Source organism: Pan paniscus, chromosome X (assembly GCF_029289425.2).
Source record: "Pan paniscus chromosome X, NHGRI_mPanPan1-v2.0_pri, whole genome shotgun sequence".
Taxonomy (NCBI): Eukaryota; Metazoa; Chordata; class Mammalia; order Primates; family Hominidae; genus Pan; species Pan paniscus.
Genome location: NC_073272.2, coordinates 123,353,010 through 123,374,452, shown reverse-complemented (window position 1 = coordinate 123,374,452; position 21,443 = coordinate 123,353,010). Strand labels below are relative to the sequence as shown.

The window sequence follows — 21,443 nt, the reverse complement described above, 5'->3', positions numbered from 1 at the left end:
CAATAAAGGCTAGATAACTTTTGATGTTATTTCTAATATTTGTAATTATTTAAAACCTCTTCTAGAATAAACTGATGTTATTCATTTTACTATTAGAGCAGATTCATATGGAAAGACAGATAAGAAATGAATATGGGTTATTTGATTTTTATATTATATACAGTAATATATATACACATAAAGATTAAAATAAGTACTTTAGTACGTATACTAAATAAAGGGCTTTATCTTACACTACATAATTTTTTCAAAGAAGGAAAAAAAGATACTGATTCGGTACTATTTTTACAAGACCTTTTACTAGGGCATTCTCTGTTACACAGCCATTGGCAAAAAAGTTTAGCACTAAATCTAGGATTTCTCAGTAAGTGACAATGTTATATTTTCTCTAATAACCTTCACCTGCTTCACTTCAGTTAGCCCCATCCTTATTTTATATAAAATTAAAAGATTCTTAGTGCCAGTCTTTCCTCATCAGCTTTTGGGAAGACAAATAGGCAGCAGTCCCAGCATGAGTAGAGAGCCTGTATCAATTACTTGCCTCTCAATTTAGTGAGACTGAGGAGAGTTCAAATGAATTCCAACCCTTAGGCTCTCCTTCCCACACCATCCTAGTTTGTAGTCTCAGTGATAATATGAGCGCCCATTGACTCCTGTTAGATAGAGAAAAGACACTCTCCCTAATGCACAGTCTCTTGATCTCTTCCTATTACAACCTGCTAAACCCTTCTGCTGCAGATACATTAAGGTTTGAAAACTAACAACTTATGGCCAAACAATTAAGCGCGTGTTTAAGATGCAGGAAAAAAATGACACAATTGCTTGTGTTTCTGTTATAGTAGAAAAATTCCAGCCCGGCCAACTTGGCGAAACCCTGTCTCTACTAAAAATACAAAAAATTAGCCGGGCGTGGTGGCACATGCCTGTAATTCCAGCTACTCGGGAGGGTGAGGCAGGAGAATCGCTTGAGCTGGGGAGGCGGAGGTTGCAGTGAGCCAAGATCGTGCCATTGCACTCCAGCCTGGGCGACAGAGTGAGACTCCGTCTTAAAACAAATAAAAAATTAAAAAAAGAAAGAAAGATGACAATTAAAGGGTTTATTTTACCACCACCAAGATAAGTGGAGCTTGTGTAAGTTTTAAATAAATGCATCTATAAGGAAAAAATTGGAAGCTTTCCATTGATTCTTACATCAATGAATATAATTTTAAATATCATTAATGTTCATACTGTTTCATAACTTATATGATTATCTGAATAATGTTTCAAAAGCACTTGAAATATCTTAAAGATCAAAAGGATCTTAAATGCGTCAAAAATAAGTAAACGTTTAATTTTTTTAGCAGTAGGAGAATTCTCATCTTTTTGGAGGGAGGATGGTCAAGAGCTTAGAGAACTATTACAGGTAAAGTACCCAAAAGTGTACTCAGTTTGAAACTTCTTCTTTAACCTTCGATGTTGTTGGCAAGCACTACAGTGTCCATCATCCTTAAAGGAGAGATACATATATTTTGAGACAAGATCTCGCTCAGTTGCCCAGGCTGAAGTGTAGTGGCATGATCATGGCTCACTGCAGCCCTGACCTCCCTGGCTCAGGTGATCTTCCCCGCTCAGCCTCCCAGGGAGCTGGGACTACAGGCACACACCACCATGCCCGGCTAATTTTTGTATTTTTTGTAGAGACAGTTTCATTATGCTGTCCAGGCTGGTAGAACTCATATTTTTAATCTTTTTTCCATGATTAATGTAATGATATTTGGAAATGAGGCCTTTGGGAAGTAATTAGGTTTAGATGAGGTCATGGAGACCCCCCATGATGGGATTAGTGTTCCTAAAAGTAGAGGAAAAGAGACCAGAGTACTTGCTCCATCTTGTCCCATCCAATCCCAACCCATGCCATGTGAGGACACAGTGAGAAGGCAGCCATCTGCAAGGCAGGAAGAGGGCCCTCACCAATAACCAAATCAGCCAGCACCTTGATTTTGGAGCCTCCAAAACTGTCAGAAATAAGTCTGTTGTTTAAGACACCTAGTCTATGGAATTTTATTATAGCAGCTTGAGCAGACTAACACACAGCATTAAGGTTACGTTTAAAAAATGTCCATATCCACCTGTCCCAGCCTCCCAAAGTGCTGGGATTACAGGTATGAGCCACCACATCCGGCCCTTTCTTGCTTTTTAAAAACAGCAATGCATACCTTTCTGTAATGAAGTCTGACTTGACTCATCTTGCATACTGTCTTTCTGAGCATTCACTAGATCTGCAACCAGAACCTCAAGTGATTTATAGTTGCTCCCAGATATCTGAATTTTTTCCTCCATTATTTTCTTAATGTCCTTGAAACTGAACCCCATTCGTATAGCTTCTTGTACCATAGGATTTTGGAAGATGGTATCATCTGAAATAAAAATTGGTGAGGAAAAAGAACATAGAATTTAAACAATTATTTTCATTATCACAACTCAATAGCAAAATATAGTTAAAATGAAAAAATTAAGGAGCAAGCGAAAGAACAAAAACAAACCAGCAAAGCAAAGCTGCTTTGGGAAGATTTTTTGAAGTATTCAGGCACTGAAAAATCACTTTCAGAATCTTACAATTAATTGTAAATGCAATGAGTATGTATTTTGTAGTGTTTGAAACGATGCAAGGTAAAATAGGCAAGAAAAAGGTTAAGTGCTTCAAAAATCTGAACTGTTTTGAATCTAGCTGTACTCATTAACAATTAACCTAAGTTACTTAAAGAGTGGATGTTGTTACTGAGTCACTAGCAATTATTTGGGGAAAATGATGGGAAATCAGGGAAGTCCCAGTCTATAACCTTGAATGTGTCAATTTCCTAGCTCTCAAACTTCGTTTCTGTAGCAGAGCGGGTAGGACTGAATAAAGCAAGACAGTCAATGGAAACTTGTTTTTATGATACTTAAAGTAGGAACACAGCATGTGTAGGGAAGTGCTAGGAGAGGACACTTATACCCTCTGACTCATCAATTCCACTCTTGGGTATTAAAAATGAGTGTATATCTCTGCCAAAGATATGCACAAGAGTATTCATAGCAGTGTTATTTATAATAGGCCCAAACTGGAAACAACTCAAATGTCCATCATCAGGTGAACAGATACATAAATTGTGGTATATTCATACGCTACACAGCAAGAAAAAAAAAAAAACTACTGCCACAGACAATATGGATGGATCTCATAGATATAATGAGCAAAACATAATCATAATTCATCATTATGATACAAAAGAGTACCTACTGCATGAGTCCATTTATAAGAACTTCAAAACTAATCTATGGTAATAAACAAAATTAATCTATGGTAATAGAAGCCAGAATATAACTTGGGGGTGGGTACGATGGGGAAGGAGCATGAAAGAACTTTCTAGGGTTGTGGGAATGTTCTATATCTTAATCTGGGGGATAGTCACACAGATAAATATATATATTTTAACATATACATTTTAATATATATTTAACACATATTTAATATATATTTTAACATATATATGTTAAAATTCATCAAGTAGAAAACTTACGATTAGGGTACTTTAAGCACTTTATGTGTGTATGTGTGTGTATATATATATACAAAATCATATATATATACAAAATCATATATATACAAAATCATATATATACACAAAATCATATATATATAAAATCATATATATAATCATATATATATAATCATATATATATAATCATATATATATATAATCATATATATATATAATCATATATATATATATAATCATATATATATATATATATATTTTTTTTTTTTTTTTTTTGAGACGTAGTCTCGCTCTGTCACCCAGGCCGGAGTGTAATGGCGCGTCTCGGCTCACTGCAACCTCCACCTCCCAGGTTCAAGCAATTCTCTTGCCTCAGCCTCTCGAGTAGCTGGGATTACAGGCATGCACCACCACGCCTGGCTAATTTTTTTGTATATTTAGTAGAGATGGGGTTTCACTATATTGGCCAGGCTGCTCTCGAACTCCTGACCTCGTGATCCACCTGCCTCAACTTCCCAAAGTGCTGGGATTACAGGCGTGAGCCACTGCGCCCGGCTACTGTATGTATATTATAGCTCAATAAATGTTTTTTGAAAGAGAGGAGGCCGGGTGCAGTGGCTCACACCTGTAATCCCAGCACTTTGGGGAGGCCAAGGGGGATTCCTTGAGGCCTGGAGTTTGAAACCACCCTGGTCAACAAAGTGTGACCCTATCTCTATTAAAAAATAAAAATAAAAGATAAGGCTGGGCATGGTGGCCCACGTCTGTAGTCCCAGCATTTCGGGAGGCTAAGACGGGCAGATCGCTTGAGCCTAGGAGTTCAAAACCCCGTCTCTGCAAAAAATACCAAAAAATAAAAAAAAAATTACCCGGGCATAGTGGTGGGCGCCTGTAGTCCCGGCTACTCAGGAGGCTGAGGCAGGAGAATGGCGTGAACCCCGGAGGTGGAGGTTGCGGTGAGCCGAGATCGCGCCACTGCACTCCAGCCTGGGCGACGGAGCAAGACTCCGTCTCAGAAAAACAAAAAAACAAAACAAACAAACAAAAACTCTGTTGGCAGGTTATAATACAGACAAAAGACCAGTTAGGAGACTACTACAATTGTCCAGTTGAAAAACAAGGAAGGGCCTGAACTAGAGCAGAATAAGTGGGAAAGTCTGAAGCAACATTAAAAAGGTGGAATCCATCAAATTTGATGATTAATTAAATGTAAAAGGATTACAGAGAGCAAAGAGCTTAGGAACAACATAAATTACTGGGCAACCTTGTGAACTGTGGTACTATTAACCAATACAGGAGAAAAAAGTGCAGGATTAGATTCAGTCTGAGTGGTTTTTAGAGATGCATTCTAGGTGGAAATGTCCAGAGGGCAACTAGACATTGCTCTTTCCTGCTTCTCCTATCTTTGACTTGTTTTTATTTTCAGTTTGTTTTGTTGCTCCATTACTTGTGCCCACCTAATTAGATGTTGGTGGCTCCCTTCCATTCCCTCATCGACCCTTCTGAAAAATGGTCTTTCCAGCCGGGCGCAGTGGCTCACGCCTGTAATCCCACCACTTTGGGAGGCTGAGGTGGATCACCTGAGGTCAGGAGTTCAAGACCAGCCTGGCCAACATGGCGAAACCCTGTCTCTACTAAAAATACAAAAATTAGCCGGGCGCAGTGGCATGTGCCTGTAGTCCCAGCTATTGGGGAGGCTGATGCAGGAGAATCGCTTGAACCCGGGAGTCGGTGGTTGCAGTGAGCCAAGATCGCACTACTGCACTCCAGCCTGGGTGACAGAGCGAGGCTCCGTCTCCGGAAAAAAAAAAAAGGTCTTTCCAGACACTTTCCCTACCAGCAACATCTTACTCTCCTTTATACAGGTTTTATTATCCTCCTACTTCAATGTCCTGCAGGTATCTCAAACTCAACTTGCTAAAAACAAAAAGGAAGGACGTGGACCCCTACCTGATACCATATACAAAAATTAACTCAAAATGGATCAAAGACCAGAATGTAAGATATAACACCATAAAACTCTTAGAAGAAAACATAGGTATAAACCTTGGTGACCCTGGATTAGGCAATGGTTTCTTAAATATGACATTAAAAGCATGAGCAACACACACAGAAAAATAGATAAATTGGATGTCATAAAAATTAAAGATGTTTCGCTGGGCACGGTGGCTCACGCCTGTAATCCCAGCACTTTGGGAGTCCGAGGCAGGCGGATCACCTGAGGTCAGGAGTTCGAGACGAGCCTCAACATGGAGAAACCCCGTCTCTACTAAAAATACAAAATTAGCCAGGCATGGTGGTGCACGCCTGTAATCCCAGCTACTGGGGAGGCAGAGGCAGGAGAATTGCTTGAACCTGGGAGGCGGAGGTTGTGGTGAGCTGAGATGGCACCATTGCACTCCAGCCTGGGCAACAAGAGCAAAACTCCGTCTCAAAAAATAAAAAAATAAAAAATTAAAGACGTTTATGCTTCGAAGAACACCAAGAAAGTGAAAAAGGTGGCCGGGTGCAGTGGCTCACGCCTGTAATTCCAGCACTTTGGGAGGCTGAGGTGGGCAGATCACGAGGTCAGGAGTTTGAGACCAGCCTGGCCAACATGGTGAAACCCCATCTCCACTAAAAATACAAAAAAAATTAGCCAGCCATGGTGGTGCACACCTGTAATCACAGCTACTCTGGAGGCTAAGGAAGGAGAATTGCTTGAGCCCGGGAGGCGGAGGTTGCAGTGAGCAGAGATCACGCCTCTGCACTCCAGACTGGGCAACAGAGCAAGACTCCGTCTTGGGGAAAAAAAAAAAAAAAGGAAACCCACACAATGGGAGAAAATACTTGCAAATCATAAATCTGACAGGGACTTTTATATATAAATAACTATCATCTTCATTTAGAGAGTAAAAGAAGCCAAAAAAAAAAGAACTGTAATATATAAAGATCTCTTTTAACTCAATAACAAAAAGATAACCCATCCCCCTAGACTGTTCGGTAGAAAAAGGACAACCCAAATAAAAAATGGTCAAGGCTGGGCACAGTGGATCACACCTGTAATCCCAGCACTTTGGGAGGCCAAGGGAGGCAGATTGTTTGAGCCCAGGGGTTCGAGACCACCAGGGCAACAATGGCGAAACCTTCTCTCTATAAAAAATACAAAAATTAACTGAGTGTGGTGGCGCACACCCATAGTCCCAGCTACCCGGAAGACTGAGGCAGCAGAATTGCTTGAGCCAGGGAGGTCGAGGCCACAGTGAGCGTGACTGTACTATTGCACTCCAGCCCAGGTGACTGAGCAAGACCCTGTCTCAAAAAAAAGAAAAAATAAAATAAAAAATGGGTCGGGCATGGTGGCTCACACCTGTAATCCCAGCACTTTGGGAGCCCAAGGTGGGTGGATCACCTGAGGTCAGGAGTTCAAGACCAGCCTGGCTAACATGGCAAAACCCCGTCCCTACTAAAAATACAAAAATTAGCCAGGTATGGTGGTGAGCACCTGTAATCCTAGCTACCAGGGAGGCTGAGTCAGGAGGATCGCTTGAACCCAGGAGGCGGAGGTTGCAGTCAGCCGAGATCTTACCACTGCACTCCAGCCTAGGTGACAGAGCAAGACTCCGTCTCAAAAAAAAAAAAAAAAAAAAGTCAAAGGAGATGAACAGACGTTTCTACAAAGAAGATTTACAAATGGCCAATAGGCACATGAAAAGATGCTCAATATCATTAATCATCAGGGAAATGCAAAACAAAACCACAATGAGATACCATGTCACATCCACTAGAATGGCTGTGATAAATAAGACAGATAATGAATGTAGAGAAAATGAAATCCTCATACACTTCTGGTAGGAATGTTAAAGGGTGCAGTCACTTTGGAAATCTGTCTGATAGTTTATCAAAAGGTTAAATATAGAATAACCACATGACCCAGCAATTCCATCCCTGGATATATACCCAAGAGAACTGGGTATATAACATGTCTATACAAAAACTTATGCACAAATGTTCATAGAACCATCATTCATAATAGTCAAAAAGTAGAAACAAGCCAAATGTCAACTGACAAATGGATAAACAAAATGTGGTATTATTTATACAATGGACTCTTTTTCTACATTAAAAAAGAATGAAGTACTCATATATGCTACAACATGGATACACCTTGAGGACACATATTACATTATTCCATTTATATTAAATGTCCAGAATAGGCAAGTCCATAGAGACAGAAAGTAGATTACTGGTTGCTTTGGCCTAGGGGTAGGGTGGGCAATGGAGAATGACTGTTGATGGGTGAGCATGGAGTTTCTTGCTGGGGTAATGATAGTGTTCTGCAATTAAATAGTAGTAATGCCACTCACTGCGTAGTGGGTAGCCCTGCTCTGCAGGAGCAGTCATGGAGCTGAATTTATGTTTTATTTATTTATTTATTTATTTACTTACTTACTTACTTATTTATGTTTGAGATAGAATCTCGGTCCATCACCCAGGCTGGAGTGCAGTAGCATGATCTCAGCTCACAGAAACCTCCGCCTTCCAGGTTCAAGAAATTTTTATGCCTCAGCCTCCCAAGTAGCTGGAACTATAGGTGCGTGCCACCACGCCCTGGTAATTTTTGTATTTTTTTTTTTGAGGTAGAGTTTTGCTCCTTTTTGCCCAGGGTGTAGTGCAATGGCGTGGTCTCGGCTCACTGCAACCTCTGCCTCCCAGGTCCAAGCAATTCTCCTGCCCCAGCCTCCCAAGTAGCTGGGATTACAGGCATGCAGCACCACGCTCAGCTAATTTTGTATTTTTAGTAGAGACGGAGTTTCACCATGTTGGCTGGGCTGGTCTCGAACTCTGGACCTCAGGTGATCCACCTGCCTTGGCCTCCCAAAGTGCTGGGATTATAGGCGTGAGCCACCACACCCAGCCGCTTGTAATTCTTAAGATACTAAATAGATGATGGTACCAGTTTAGGAAGTGGGGAATCACTAGACATATTCTAAATTAAACTTTCTACTACTTTTGAAATATGCCTAAGTTGAAAATGAGATCTGCCCTGTGATGTAGGATTCAGAAGACCTTGCTTGTGGTCCTAGTTCCACTAACTATTTGTAATGTGATTGTGCGCAAGTCACTTAACCTCTCTGACTCTGTTTCTTCATCTGAAAAGTGGGGATAACAATTACCTTCCTTGCTTAGCATAATATCTTTCTCTGCCCACTTTTTGAGTTTTAAAACCTCTACTTCTCCATGAGGTAACAGGAGGTAAACAAACCAAAACTTACACCTCTGTGAAGAAGCTGAGGAAGGTACAATGACAGTATGGGATAAAGAAGCAGGTGGGTAAGGGCTTATCAGGGTAATGGCACACTAGTAGAAAACTGAAATAATTTTGGCTTACTTAAGGAACCCCAGGTACAAAAAGACACTTCACCCTTTCTCTTGTGATTTTAGCAGAGATGGCAATGAGGCAACCTATCAGTGTTCCTCCTGAACTTGGAAAAACTATCTGATGGCCTACTAACATTTTTAATACGGACACGTCTGACTGATTTTTTTTTTCTTTTATTTTCTTTTTGAGACGGAGTCTTGCCCTGTTGCCCAGGCTAGAGTGCACTGGCACGATCTCAGCTGGCTGCAATCTCCACTGTCCAGGTTCAAGCGGTTCTCCCGCCTCGGCCTCCCGAGTAGCTGGAATTACAGGCGCACACCATCACGCCCGGCTAATTTTTGGATTTTTAGTAGAGATGGGGTTTTGCCATGTTGGCTAGGATGGTCTTGAACTCCTCGGCCTCCCAAAGTGCTGGGATTACAGGTGTCAGCCACTGCACCCAGCCTCTGACTGCAATTTATAAGTACTTCATTAAATTATTTTTTTCATTTTTGTTTTTTGAGATGGAATCTCGCTCTGTCGCCAGGCTTGAGTGCAATGGCATGATCTCGGCTCACTGCAACCTCTACCTCCTGGGTTCAGGCAATTCTCCTGCCTCAGCCTCCCAAGTACGTGGGACTACAGGTGTGCACCACCACATCCAGCTAATTTTTTTTTTTTGTATTTTTAGTAGAGACGGGGTTTCACCATGTTAGCCAGGATGGTCTCGATCTCCTGACCTCGTGATTGGCCTGCCTCGGTCTCCCAAAGGGCTGGGATTACAGGCGTGAGCTACCACGCCCGGCCGCCTAAATTCTTAAATTTATAGTAATGTCATCTCAAATAAATATATCATGGTGACCTTGGAAGAACATGCTTATCTTTCCACCCCATAAATAACAACTATAATAAATTGGCAGTTAAAGGCCGGGTGCGGTGGCTCATGCCTGTAATCCCAGCACTTTGGAAGGCCGAGGCGGGCGCATCACAAGATCAGGAGTTTGAGACCAGCCTGGCCAATATGGTAAAACTCCGTCTCTACTAAAAATATAAAAAGTTAGCCGGGCATGGTGGCGCAGGCCTGTAGTCCCAGCTACTTGGGGGGTTGAGGCAGGAGAATCGGTTGAACCCGGGAGGCAGAGATTGCAGTGAGCTGAGATCACACCACTGCACTCCAGCCTGGGCAACAGAGTGAGACTCTGTCTCTAAATAAATAAATAAATAAATAAATAAATTGGCAGTTAAATTAAAAGGATAGTTAACAAGCATATTTACCAATTCTTCTAGTTAGTGATGGTGTTTTCTCAGTAGTTCTTACCTGTAACAGAAATAGGAACTGTAAGTTAGAATTATTTTTGGTAGAGGCAATCATTTCCATTTGAAAAGTGAAATTAATCATAAATTTAAAATAAATTGGCTTTATTCCAATTCAATATATGAATATTGACAAGAGGCATAGCCTGATGGAGCTAGAAGGAAGTCATAAGATTATCTAATCTAATCCCTTCATTTTACAAACAAAAAGCTGAGGCCCAGGGAGAATGAATGACTTCAAGGTAGAGTCACTGGGGGCAACTCTAGTTTCCCATTTTAGTCCAGGGTTCTTTCCACCTATTACTGATGCCTTGGCCACCTCAATTCATCCTATCAATTTATTTATTTATTTAATTTATTTATTTTTTATTTTTGAGATGGAGTGTCACTCTTGTTGCCCAGGCTGGAGTGTAGTGGCGTGATCTCAGCTCACTGCAACCTCCACCTCCCAGGTTCAAGCAATTCTCCTGCCTCAGTCTCCCCAGTAGCTGAGATTACAGGCGCCCGCCATTACGCCTAGCTAAATTTTTGTATTTTTAGTAGAGACGGGGTTTCATCATGTTGGTCAAGCTGGTCTCGAACTCCTGACCTTGGGTGATCCATCCGCCTCGGCCTCCCAAAGTGCTGGGATTACAGGCGTGAGCCACCGTGCCCAGCGCCCATCCTATCAATTTAGATATATTTGAGATTTTAAATACTGTCTGCAAAAACTTAAAACTACTTATGAGTACAAAGCACATTATACAAAGATCTAATTTCAGAAGGCTAAGGGACTTTTAATATTTTAGTTCTTCAAGCCCATTTTTGCCTACAATGATACTTAAATCAGTTCATCCTGATTATCTTTTGACAAATTTACTTCAGGTAAAGAATAAGAAACACTTTTTAGGCTCTCTCTTTTTTTTTTTTTTTTTAAGAGATAGGGTTTCCCTTTCTCACTCAGGCTGGAGTACAGTGGAATGAACCTGGCTCACTGAATCCTCTGACCTTCTGGGCTCAAGCGATCCTCCCGCCTCAGCCGCCCAAGTAGCTGGGACTACAGGCATGTACCACAAGTCTGGCTAATTGGTTTTTAAAATTTTTTGTAGAGACAGGGTCTCACTATGTTGCCTAGGCTGATCTCAAACTCCTGGGCTCAAGCAATCCTCTCACCTTGGCCTCTCAAAATGTTGGAATTACAGGTGTGAAACACTGCCCAGCTAGCTCTCATCTTTAAAGCCCATCATACATTTATTATTTTGTTTTTAACTTAAAATTTGTGTTTTGATGTAATGTACACATATATTGATTTATAATACTATACTGTGAATATCGCATGAAGAAATAACTATAAAACAAATGATATAATATAAATTACATAATGAAAATATAAATTATAATTTGAAATGTGAATTTGAAAATATAAATTATATGAGACTTACCAGACACTCCTCAAGTGAATGAGTTAAATGAATATTGCTTATATATTCTTGTCCCTTCTGTTCTAACAGATATTTGCACCTAAACAATTAAAAGATTAAACTTTAGTAGCTGATAAATTAGTGAAGTATAAGCAAAGATATAATCTCCATCATATTAATTATATTAATTCCATTAACTTGCTTTTCAGTACTTCTAAGGAGCCACAAAGTAAAATGTTACCCAATTCCCTATCCCACTGTCATTTTAAGGTTAAAAAAGTTCCCTTTGTTATGCTACCTATGCTAATGTTAGTAGAGCAAAAAATATCAACTTGAGAACTTTCTAAAACAAGTTATTAAATTAGCACCTTGACTTTTGTTATTTTTTTTTTTTGAGACAGAGTCTCTCTCTGTCACCCAGGCTGGAGTGCAGTGGCACGATCTTGGCTTACTGCAACATTCGCCTTCCGGGTTCAAGCGATTCTCCTGTCTTAGCCTCCTGAGTAGCTGGGATTACAGGCATGCACCACTACGCCCGGCTAATTTTTGTATTTTTAGTAGAGACAGGGTTTCACCATGTTGGTCAGGCTGGTCTCAAACTCCTCACCTGAAGTGATCTCCCTGCCTCAGCCTCCCGAAGTGCTGGGATTACAGGCGTAAGCCACCATGCCCGGCTAGTTTTTTTTTTTTTTTTTTTTTTTTTTTTGAGACAGTGTCTCACTCTGTCGCCCAGGCTGGAGTGCAGTGGCGCCGAGTGCAGTGGCATCAGCTCACCACAACCTCTGCCTCCCCAGCTCAAGTGATCCTCTTACCTCAGCCTCATGAGTAACTGGAACTACAGGTGTGTGCCATCATGACTGGCTAATTTTTTTTTTTGTATTTTTTGTAGAGACAGGGTCTTACTATGTTGCCCAGGCTGGTCTCAAACTCTTGGGCTCCAGCAATCCACCCGCCTCAGCCTCCCAAAGTGCTGAGATTATAGACGCGAGCCACCACACTCCAACCAGAGATCTTAAAATGTGAACAACTGTATGTCATAGAGATAATGAGATACATTAATATTTCCTAGGGGTATGATGGCTTCTTAACGAATCTCCTTGGCAATATGGGCTCTCATGCTGATCATAAAAGAGCCTACTTCCAACAACAAAAAAGCACACATTTCCTAATCTGTATTTAAAAATTGGATAATCTAGAGGCCAAGCAAGGTGGAGCATGCTTGTAGTCCCAGCACTTTGGGAGGCTGATGTGGGTGGATCACCTGAGGTTGGGAGTTCAAGACCAGCCTGACCAACATGGTCAAACCCCATCTCTACTAAAAATATAAAAAATTAGCTGGGCGTGGTGGCAGGCACCTGTAGTCCCAGCTACTCAGGAGGCTGAGGCAGGAGAATCACTTGAACCCAGGAGGCGGAGATTGCAGTGAGCTGAGATAGCACCATTGCACTCCAGCATGGGTGACAAGAGCAAAACTCTGTCTCAAAAAAAAAAAGAAATGGGATAATCTAGAGGCCAGGCGCAGTGGCTCACACCTGTAATGCCAACACTTTGGGAGGCCGAGGCGGGCCGATCACCTGAGGTCAGGAGTTCAAGACCAACCTGGCCAACATGGTGATACCCTGTCTCTACTAAAAAATACAAAAATTAGCCAGAATCCCAGCACTTTGGGAGGCCGAGGCGGGCGGATCACAAGGTCAGGAGATCAAGACCATCCTGGCCAACATGGTGAAACCCTGCCTCTATTAAAAATACAAAAAATTAGCTGGGCGTGGTGGCACTTGCCTGTTGTCCCAGCTACTCGGGAGGCTGAGGCAGGAGAATCGCTTGAACCTGGGAGGCGGAGGTTGCAGTGAGCCAAGATCACACCACTGCACTCCAGCCTGGCAACAGAGTGAGACTCCATATCAAAAAAAAAAAAAAAAAAAAAAAAAAATTAGCCAGGCATGGTGGCAGTGGCGGGTGCCTGTAATCCCAGCTACTCAGGAGACTGAGGCACAAGAATCACTTAAACCTGGGAGGCGGAGGTTGCAGTGAGCCAAGATTGCACCACTGCACTCCAGCCTGCAAGAGAGTGAGACTTCGTCTCAAAAAAAAAAAGGGATAATCTGAATGTCATAGATATCACACATAAGCAGTGAATGTTTTTGGTCATCAGAGAAGGCTTATAAACCTTGCTCATTTTTATAAACCTAGCATGAATTTCAAGCCATAGTGAAGGCAAAAATAGTTGAGGTAAAAAGTAATTCAAGTCTCCCACTGCATGCTATCCAACTTGCCTGTACAATGAACAATTAAATATCTTACCCTGGATACCATTTAGCATGTTGTTCCCAAGGGTCTTCACTGGGCTTCCAATCAGTTAGCCCTCCTCCACAGTGAAAGCACTTTACTTTATCACCTTCACCTACGAAAACACACAGGAATATATGTATTTGTGCAATTAGAAGCTTACACAAAAATATTCATTTAACACCTAAAAATTAAGCACATCTAAAAAACATGAAAATCTCACAGCTTAAAACAAGACATTCAAATTCACATCTAAGTAACAGATATGATCTTTATCCTTTGAGGAAGAAATACACACTAAATTCACTGATTCAATGTGAGGTATTTTTACAGAAGACAAAAATAAAACTGCCCAAGTTTTATTAAAAACTAAAATTGTTACTTTCTTTCTTTTTTTGAGACTGAGTCTGGCTCTGTTCCCCAGACTGGAGTGCAATGGCGCAGTCTTGGTTCACTGCAACCTTTGCCTCCTGAGTTCAAGCGATTCTCCTGCCTCAGCCTCTCAAGTAGCTGGGATTACAGGCATGCGCCACCACACCCGGCTAATTTTTTATATCTTTGGTAGAGATGGGGTTTCACCATGTTGGCCAGCCTGATCTTGAACTCCTGACCTCAAGTGATCCACCCGCCTCGGCCTTCCAAAGTGTTGGGATTACAGGCGTAAGCCACTGTACCTGGCATACTTTATTTTCATTTATTTATTTATTTATTTATTTATTATTTTTTTTTTCTGAGATGGAGTTTTACTCTTGTTGCCCAGGCTGGAGTGCAATGGCGCGATCACGGCTCACTGCAACCTCTGCCTTCTGGGTTCAAGTGATTCTCCTGCCTCAGTCTCCCGAGTAGCTGGGACTACAGGCGCGTGCCATCACGCCCAGCTAATTTTTATATTTTTAGTAGAGACGGGGTTTCACCATGTTGGCCAGGCTGGTCTTGAACTCCTGACTTCAGGTGATCCACCCACCTCAGCCTCCCAAAGTGCTGGGATTACAGGCGGGAGCCACCGCGCCCGGCCATACTTTCTTTTTAGTATGTTATTTGGGCCACCAATATTGTCCTTACTGTTTCAAACTGTGAAATTTTAAAACAAGTTATGTTTCAAGTATTAGTAACATTAAAGTTCTACATAATGAAATTGTAAGTTTCTCTAAGTTTATAGCTACATGACACTAAACAAACCTTCAAGATTACTATATGATGGTACATAAATAAAATCTTTCGAAATAACCAATATTTTATAGGCATTATTCAATCTTAAAATAAATGGGTCAAATATATAATGGTATAACTTTTAAAAATATCTTTAGAAGCAATCACTCCAATGGCCCTTCCTGAAATGTCTACCACAGTCCATTTGAAAGTACTCATATGGCCGGCGCAGTGGCTCATGCCTGTAATCCCAGCATTTTGGGAGGCCAAGGCGGGCGGATCACAAGGTCAGGAGTTCGAGACCAGCCTGGCCATGGTGAAACCCCGTCTCTACTAAAAGTACAAAAATTAGCCAGGCATGGTGCATGCACCTGTAATCCCAGCACTTTGGGAGGCCGAGGCAGGTGGATCACCTGAGGTCAGGAGTTTGAGACCAGCCTGACCAACAGGGAGAGACCCTGTCTCTACTAAAAATACAAAATTAGCCGGGCGTGGTGGCACATGCCTGTAATCCCAGCTACTCAGGAGGCTGAGGCAGGAGAATCGCTTGAACCCGGGAGGTGGAGGCTGTGGTGAGCCTAAATCACGCCATTGCACTCCAGCCTGGATAACAAGAGCGAAACTCTGTCTCAAAAACAAACAAACAAACAAAGCTATTGTGAAGCTTAGAGAAAATGCATGAAGTATATATATTGAGCACTTATAGTAATTGCTCAATAAATGATGGTTAATATTACTATTAGACCCATTTTGCTATTGGGGATGTCTACCATCTTTTGCAAGTTATCTACTTCCTAAAAACAATTACATGAAGAGAAGCATGACTCATAATATGGTAGTCTTTTTCACATAAATTCAGTAGTTACATTACAGGTTCAACATAAGAGTTCAAGGAATAATACAGATATATATATAATCATGCCAAGTTATACCTAAATATTTACCAGTTCAGGGGGCTAAGGGCATCTATTTACTTTTTATGAGCCCTGGCATACTTGGGAAGCTATTTATTGGTTTTATAATAAAGTTTACCTAAAGCATAAAATCCAGCTCTTGCAAGCTGCTCCTTGTTAACTGAGTATATCCATGTCCCAAAAGTAAAGATCCGTGCTTCATAATCTGCCATGGATGGATTTCTTGGAAGATTTGTTGAATTTGGGAAATTCCTATCAGAACTGACAGCATCAGATTCACTTCGAATATTAAGATTCCGGCCCAAAACAAAGAAGCAATTAGGAAAGTGTCGCCTGTGTTCTGACCAGGCACGATCACAAGGTTCCCAATTTTTCAGTTTTCCACCACAACAAAAGCACTGCACTTGGTCACCAATACCTGTGTAGTAGAGTCCAGCACTTGCTAACTCTCTTGGGGTTAGGTGAGCATAGTCTGGCCAGTTCTGAAAGGACTTTAATCTAGCTTCTTCACTATACATGGCAGGGTTCCTCGGGTATATGGTGTCTGATATATCTACAACCTGCCCAGTTCTCAAAAGATAGTCTGCATGTGTCTCAGATGGCCTGTCTAAGGCAAAATGATTTCTGCTTCCCAGATAGTTTTCAACTTTGTACTGACCATTCTGGATACCAGAATTTGTAGACTGCGTGGCACTATTTTCTAGATAAAAGCCGTTGATAAATCTGCAATTTGGGGATACTTTCCTGTGTCTTCCAACTGCTGAGTCTCCATATTGCCATCTATCTACAGCTGCATGACAACTAAAGCACCGCACGGTATCTCCTTCACCAGTATAAAGAAACCCTGCTCGTGCCAGTGTTGATGCTGAAACAGGACTACCACTTGGAAAATTAGCAAAAGTTTTTAATCTATTAAACTCTTCTACAAATTCTTCTTCCTTATTGATGTCTGCAGGTACACAAGTTTTAGATCCTTCAAAACTGTTAAAAGTCATCTTCTCTTGAAAATAGGACTTGTCCACCTTTTCTAAAAAGAGAACATTATATTAGGAAATCCAAAATGTGAAACACAAGCAATAGACTTTTGTTATAGGAGCTAACATATTATCCACTTATGACATAAAAATAACTACACGACAGCTAAGAAACATTCTAATTCTAAATACTAGAGTTCGACATTACCACATCATTCAAGTCATAAAGTAAAATGTAGCATTTTTGTTTTCTCTTTTTGAGGAAAGTAATATTTAAGCAGGCAGAATAAAACTAATAATTTTTAAATGCTTATTTTACATAAATATGTAAACTGTGATGCAGAATATATTATAATTATTAACCATGTCAAATCATTAATTAGGAAAAACATGAAAGAAGCATAAAATATGCAGATTATTAAAATCTATGCATAATTGTTATAATGAATCATTATATATTCAAGGCATCAAAGTTGTTTTTACAAGTTAAAAAATGTTCAGAATGTTAATGAATTAATTTTTAATATCTCTTTGCTTAGCAAAATATGTTTTAATCATAATATTGGTTCCAATGTGTTCTTTAAGAGTATGAAATATTTCTGATTTTCATGCATGAATGAGAGCCCTTTTTTTGTTGTAACTGGATAATTACAGATTTATATGTAACACTGCCCTCTAGAGGGTGGCTCAGGAAAAATTCTAAGTACCTGCAAACCTTAATTGCTGTTACTTTTTTTTTTTTTGCCCATGACATACATGTGCCCTGCAGTTACTTTTGCTATTAACTTCCCTTGGTCAAGTAACAATCTGTTCAAATGGAAGATAAGTATTGCTGCAGTCTTATTAGAGCTGCCAAATTACAGCTGGTAATTTTAACCCAGATAAAATACTAAAAGGAACCCGTTAGGTTATGAGAAGGGTATCAATTATTAGAAAGATAATTTATCCTCCAAACCTGGACACTTCTCAAAGTGAAAAATCACACTAGTAATAATCACACTGGGACAACAGGCATAAATCAGGGTTGCCCCAGGCAAACTAGAGCATATGGTAACCCTAGTTATGAGGCAAACCTGGTTCTCCAGAATCTCCCACATTGCCTGATAACGTGCTCAATATAAACTTGTCAAAGGCAAAATAAGAGAATGGTAACAGTGACTCTGTCTCTATATTATGCGTGCATTAATTGATTTTTTTTTTTTTTTTGAGATGGAGTTTTGCTCTTGCTGCCCAGGCTGGAGTGCAATGGTGTGATACTGGTTCATGCGACCTCCGCCTCCCAGGTTCAAGCAATTATCCTGCCTCAGCCTCTCAAGTAGCTGGGATTACAGGCATGCGCCACCATGCCTGGCTAATTTTGTATTTTTTAGTAGAGACGGGGTTTCTCCAGGTTGGTCAGGCTGGTCTTGAACTCCTGACCTCAGGTGATCTGCCCGCCTCGGCCTCCCAAGATGCTGGGATTACAGGCGTGAGCCACCACGCCCTGCCATTAATTGATTTCTTGAGAAGAATTAGCCAGCTCTTTTGCCTTTATGTTGACACAATATGCCTTAAAATTTAATCTCTTTTGGAGTAATGTTCAACACAAAGCAAGCTGGCAATGGACTTCAGTCTTTCCTGGCCATGTCAATTTATAGTGGTATTAACTCATATACCTCAACAGCTGAGTTATATCTGCGTAAAACTTTTGGAATATAGTCTCCATGACTTTTGATGAATTATCATTTCCTATATGTCTGAAAACATTCCAACATTAGCTTCAAGGCCCTTTGTTGAATCAGCACAATAAACTGGATGACAAAAATCAAGATTCAAAGAAACCAAGGCTGATCAAACTCCTTGTTCTACTCTTTCCCCCCTTCTCACTCTGCACTTGACTAGTCTTAAAAAAAACAGCCGGGCATGGTGGTTCACACCTGTAATCCCAGCACTTTGGGAGGCCGAGGTGGGCAAATCACCTGAGGTCGGGAGTTCGAGACCGGCCTGACCAACAGGGAGAAACCCTGTCTCTACTAAAAACACAAAATTAGCTGGGCGTGGTGGAGCATGCCTGTAATCCCAGCTACTTGGGAGACTGAGGCAGGAGAATCACTTGAACCCCGGAAGCAGAGGTTGCAGTGAGCCGAGATCGTGCCACTGCACTCCAGCCTGGGCAACAAGAGTGAAACTCTGTCTCAAAAAAAAAAAGAAAAGAAAAGAAAAGAAAAAAACCAAGGCTACCTGATAGGCTAATGAGATAAAATTTAATAGGGATAAGTATAAAGTCTTACATCTGGTTTTTAAAAAATATCTGGTGCATAGGCCGGGCACGGTGACTCATGCCTGTAATCTCAGCACTTTGGGAGGCCAAGGTGGCCGGATAACTTGAGGTCAGGAGTTCGAGACCAGCCTGACCAACATGGTGAAACCCCCACCTCTACTAAAAATACAAAAATTAGCCAGGCGTGGTGGCAGGTACCTGTAATCCCAGCTACTCGGAAGGCTGAGACAGAAGAATCCCTTGAACCCGGGCAGCGGAGGTTGCAGTGAGCCAAGATCATGCCACTGCACTCCATCCTGGGCGACAGAGCGAGGCTCCATCTCAAAAAAGGCCGGGCGTGATGGCTCACGCCTGTAATCCCAGCACTCTGGGAGGCTGAGGAGGGTGGGTCACCTGAGGTCAGGAGTTCGAGACCAGCCTGACCAAAATGGAGAAACCCCGTCTCTACTAAAAAAAAATAAAAAAGAAAGAAAATTAGCCAGGCATGGTGGCGGATGCCTGTAATCCCAGCTACTTGGGAGGCTGAGGCAGGAGAATTGCTTGAACCCAGGAAGTGGAGGTTGCAGTGAGCTGAGATCGTGCCACTGCACCCCAGCCTGGGCGACAGAGCGAGCGTCTCAAAAAACAAACAAACAAAAATCTGTTGCATAACTAAAAGAAGATGGAGACTTAGTTTAAGAAGAAATCACTTAAAGGCAATCCTCCAGATTAAAACCTTGGGATTTTATTTAATTACAAATTCATCATAAGCCAACATTACAAGTCGACTAAAAAACTTACAGCAACTTCAGACTGCATTAGTGTCCAGATGTGCAACATCCAGATCCAATTCAGCTACCAAGGGATATTATTTCCAGTTCCAAATACATTTTGGAAGGGACATTAACAAAGTTTAACATCCTTAGGGAGCAATCGGGATGATAAAAATGATACCATATGAGAAATAGTTGGAATAGCGAAGGATATTTATCTCAAAGGGTGGAAAAACTGTGAGGGGAAGGGTAGAGAGGATAGACTAACTACCTTAAGATATCTAAAAGATTATCATGTAGAAAACAGATCCAAATTTTATATAGCTTGAGGGCAGAATTAAGGTCATTAAATACAACTGTAAACAGTAGATTTTAACCCAAGGATGGGCTTTATAACAATCGATGGTAGCACCAAATGGATTGGGTTGCCTTGTAGATTATGAGTTCCTCCTATCACTTAAAGGAACTTCAGCATGGACTGGGAGACTGGGTTAAACATTTCCAAGTCTATAATTATCCTGAAGAATTAATGCTCAGTATAATTCAAAACACATGAGAATTGCCTTCCCTGAGGTGTTAAATTTTATTTCAAGTCAATCAAAATAGATATAAGTGGCCAGGCACAGTGGCTCACGCCTGTAATCCCAACACTTTGGGAGGCTGAGGTGGGTGGATCACTTGAGGTCAGGAGTTCAAGACCAGCCTGACCAACATGGTGAAACCCCATCTCTACCAAACACTACAAAAATTAGCCGGGTGTGGTGGCACATGCCTATAATCCCAGCTACTTGGGAGGCCAAGGGACGAGAATCACCTGAACCTGGGAGGTGGAGGTTGCAATGAGCCAAGACTGCCACTGCACTCCAGCCTGGGTGATAGAGTGAGACTCTGTCTCAAAAAAAAAAAAAAAAAAAAAAAAAAGAAGTACAAAATCAAAGATATTCTCATTTCACAATTTTGTGTACTTCAAGTAGTCACCCTATTTCAGAAAATATTAGATAAAACCATCATTCAACATGAGCAGGAGAATCTCAATTTGAAGCTTTTGAGTGGAGATCTTATCTTCCCAGAGGTTGTTTCCATGCTAATAGTTCAGATTTCACTGTTTTGAAAAGTAAATATTTATTTAGAAGCACTCAAGTGAACAATATATACACATTAGCAGAGTGTGAGCTTTTTGAGAAGGAGGAAAACCAGAATTAGCAGAGTTTAAGAGTGAAAGGTGGAAGGATGACTGATGAAAGACAGAAACCTTGGGTTTGGAGGAAGGCACCAAACAAAAAGGGTAAGATAGGGTAAAAAAATATAGGATCTAAGTGAAATGGAGGTGGGGAAAATGATACCGCAGAAAACAAGTATATATGGAGCAGATGAATTGAGAATATAGAAGAAAATAGGGTATGAATATTAGACAAGGGTGACAAAAAGGTTTTTGAAGTGAAAAGGTGTGGGTGCAATAAGGTATGCTGGGATAATTTAAGGCTTCTCTGTGAAAGCATCTTCAGGCTTTGTACTGGGTAAGTGGAAAG

The 21,443-nt window shown here is 41.0% G+C and overlaps 1 protein-coding gene across 5 annotated transcripts in view; it reads right to left on the bottom strand.

Annotated features, from left to right (window-relative positions):
- The window catches only part of XIAP (X-linked inhibitor of apoptosis), a 53,074-nt gene that overhangs the window by 11,073 nt on the left and 20,558 nt on the right, over positions 1–21,443 (bottom strand). For 2 of the 5 annotated variants that reach the window (XM_003823125.5, XM_003823126.3), the window contains 5 exons: positions 16,047–16,955; positions 13,881–13,980; positions 11,598–11,676; positions 10,138–10,180; positions 2,199–2,399 (listed from right to left, as the gene is read on the bottom strand). In XM_003823125.5, coding sequence (XP_003823173.1) covers positions 2,199–2,399; positions 10,138–10,180; positions 11,598–11,676; positions 13,881–13,980; positions 16,047–16,923 — 1,300 coding nt within the window. In that variant the 5' untranslated portion in view covers positions 16,924–16,955. Of the gene's footprint in view, positions 1–2,198; positions 2,400–3,840; positions 4,533–10,137; positions 10,181–11,597; positions 11,677–13,880; positions 13,981–16,046; positions 16,956–21,443 lie in introns of those variants that run through there. The other 3 variants (XM_055106881.2, XM_055106879.1, XM_055106880.2) reach the window with 3 other exon arrangements.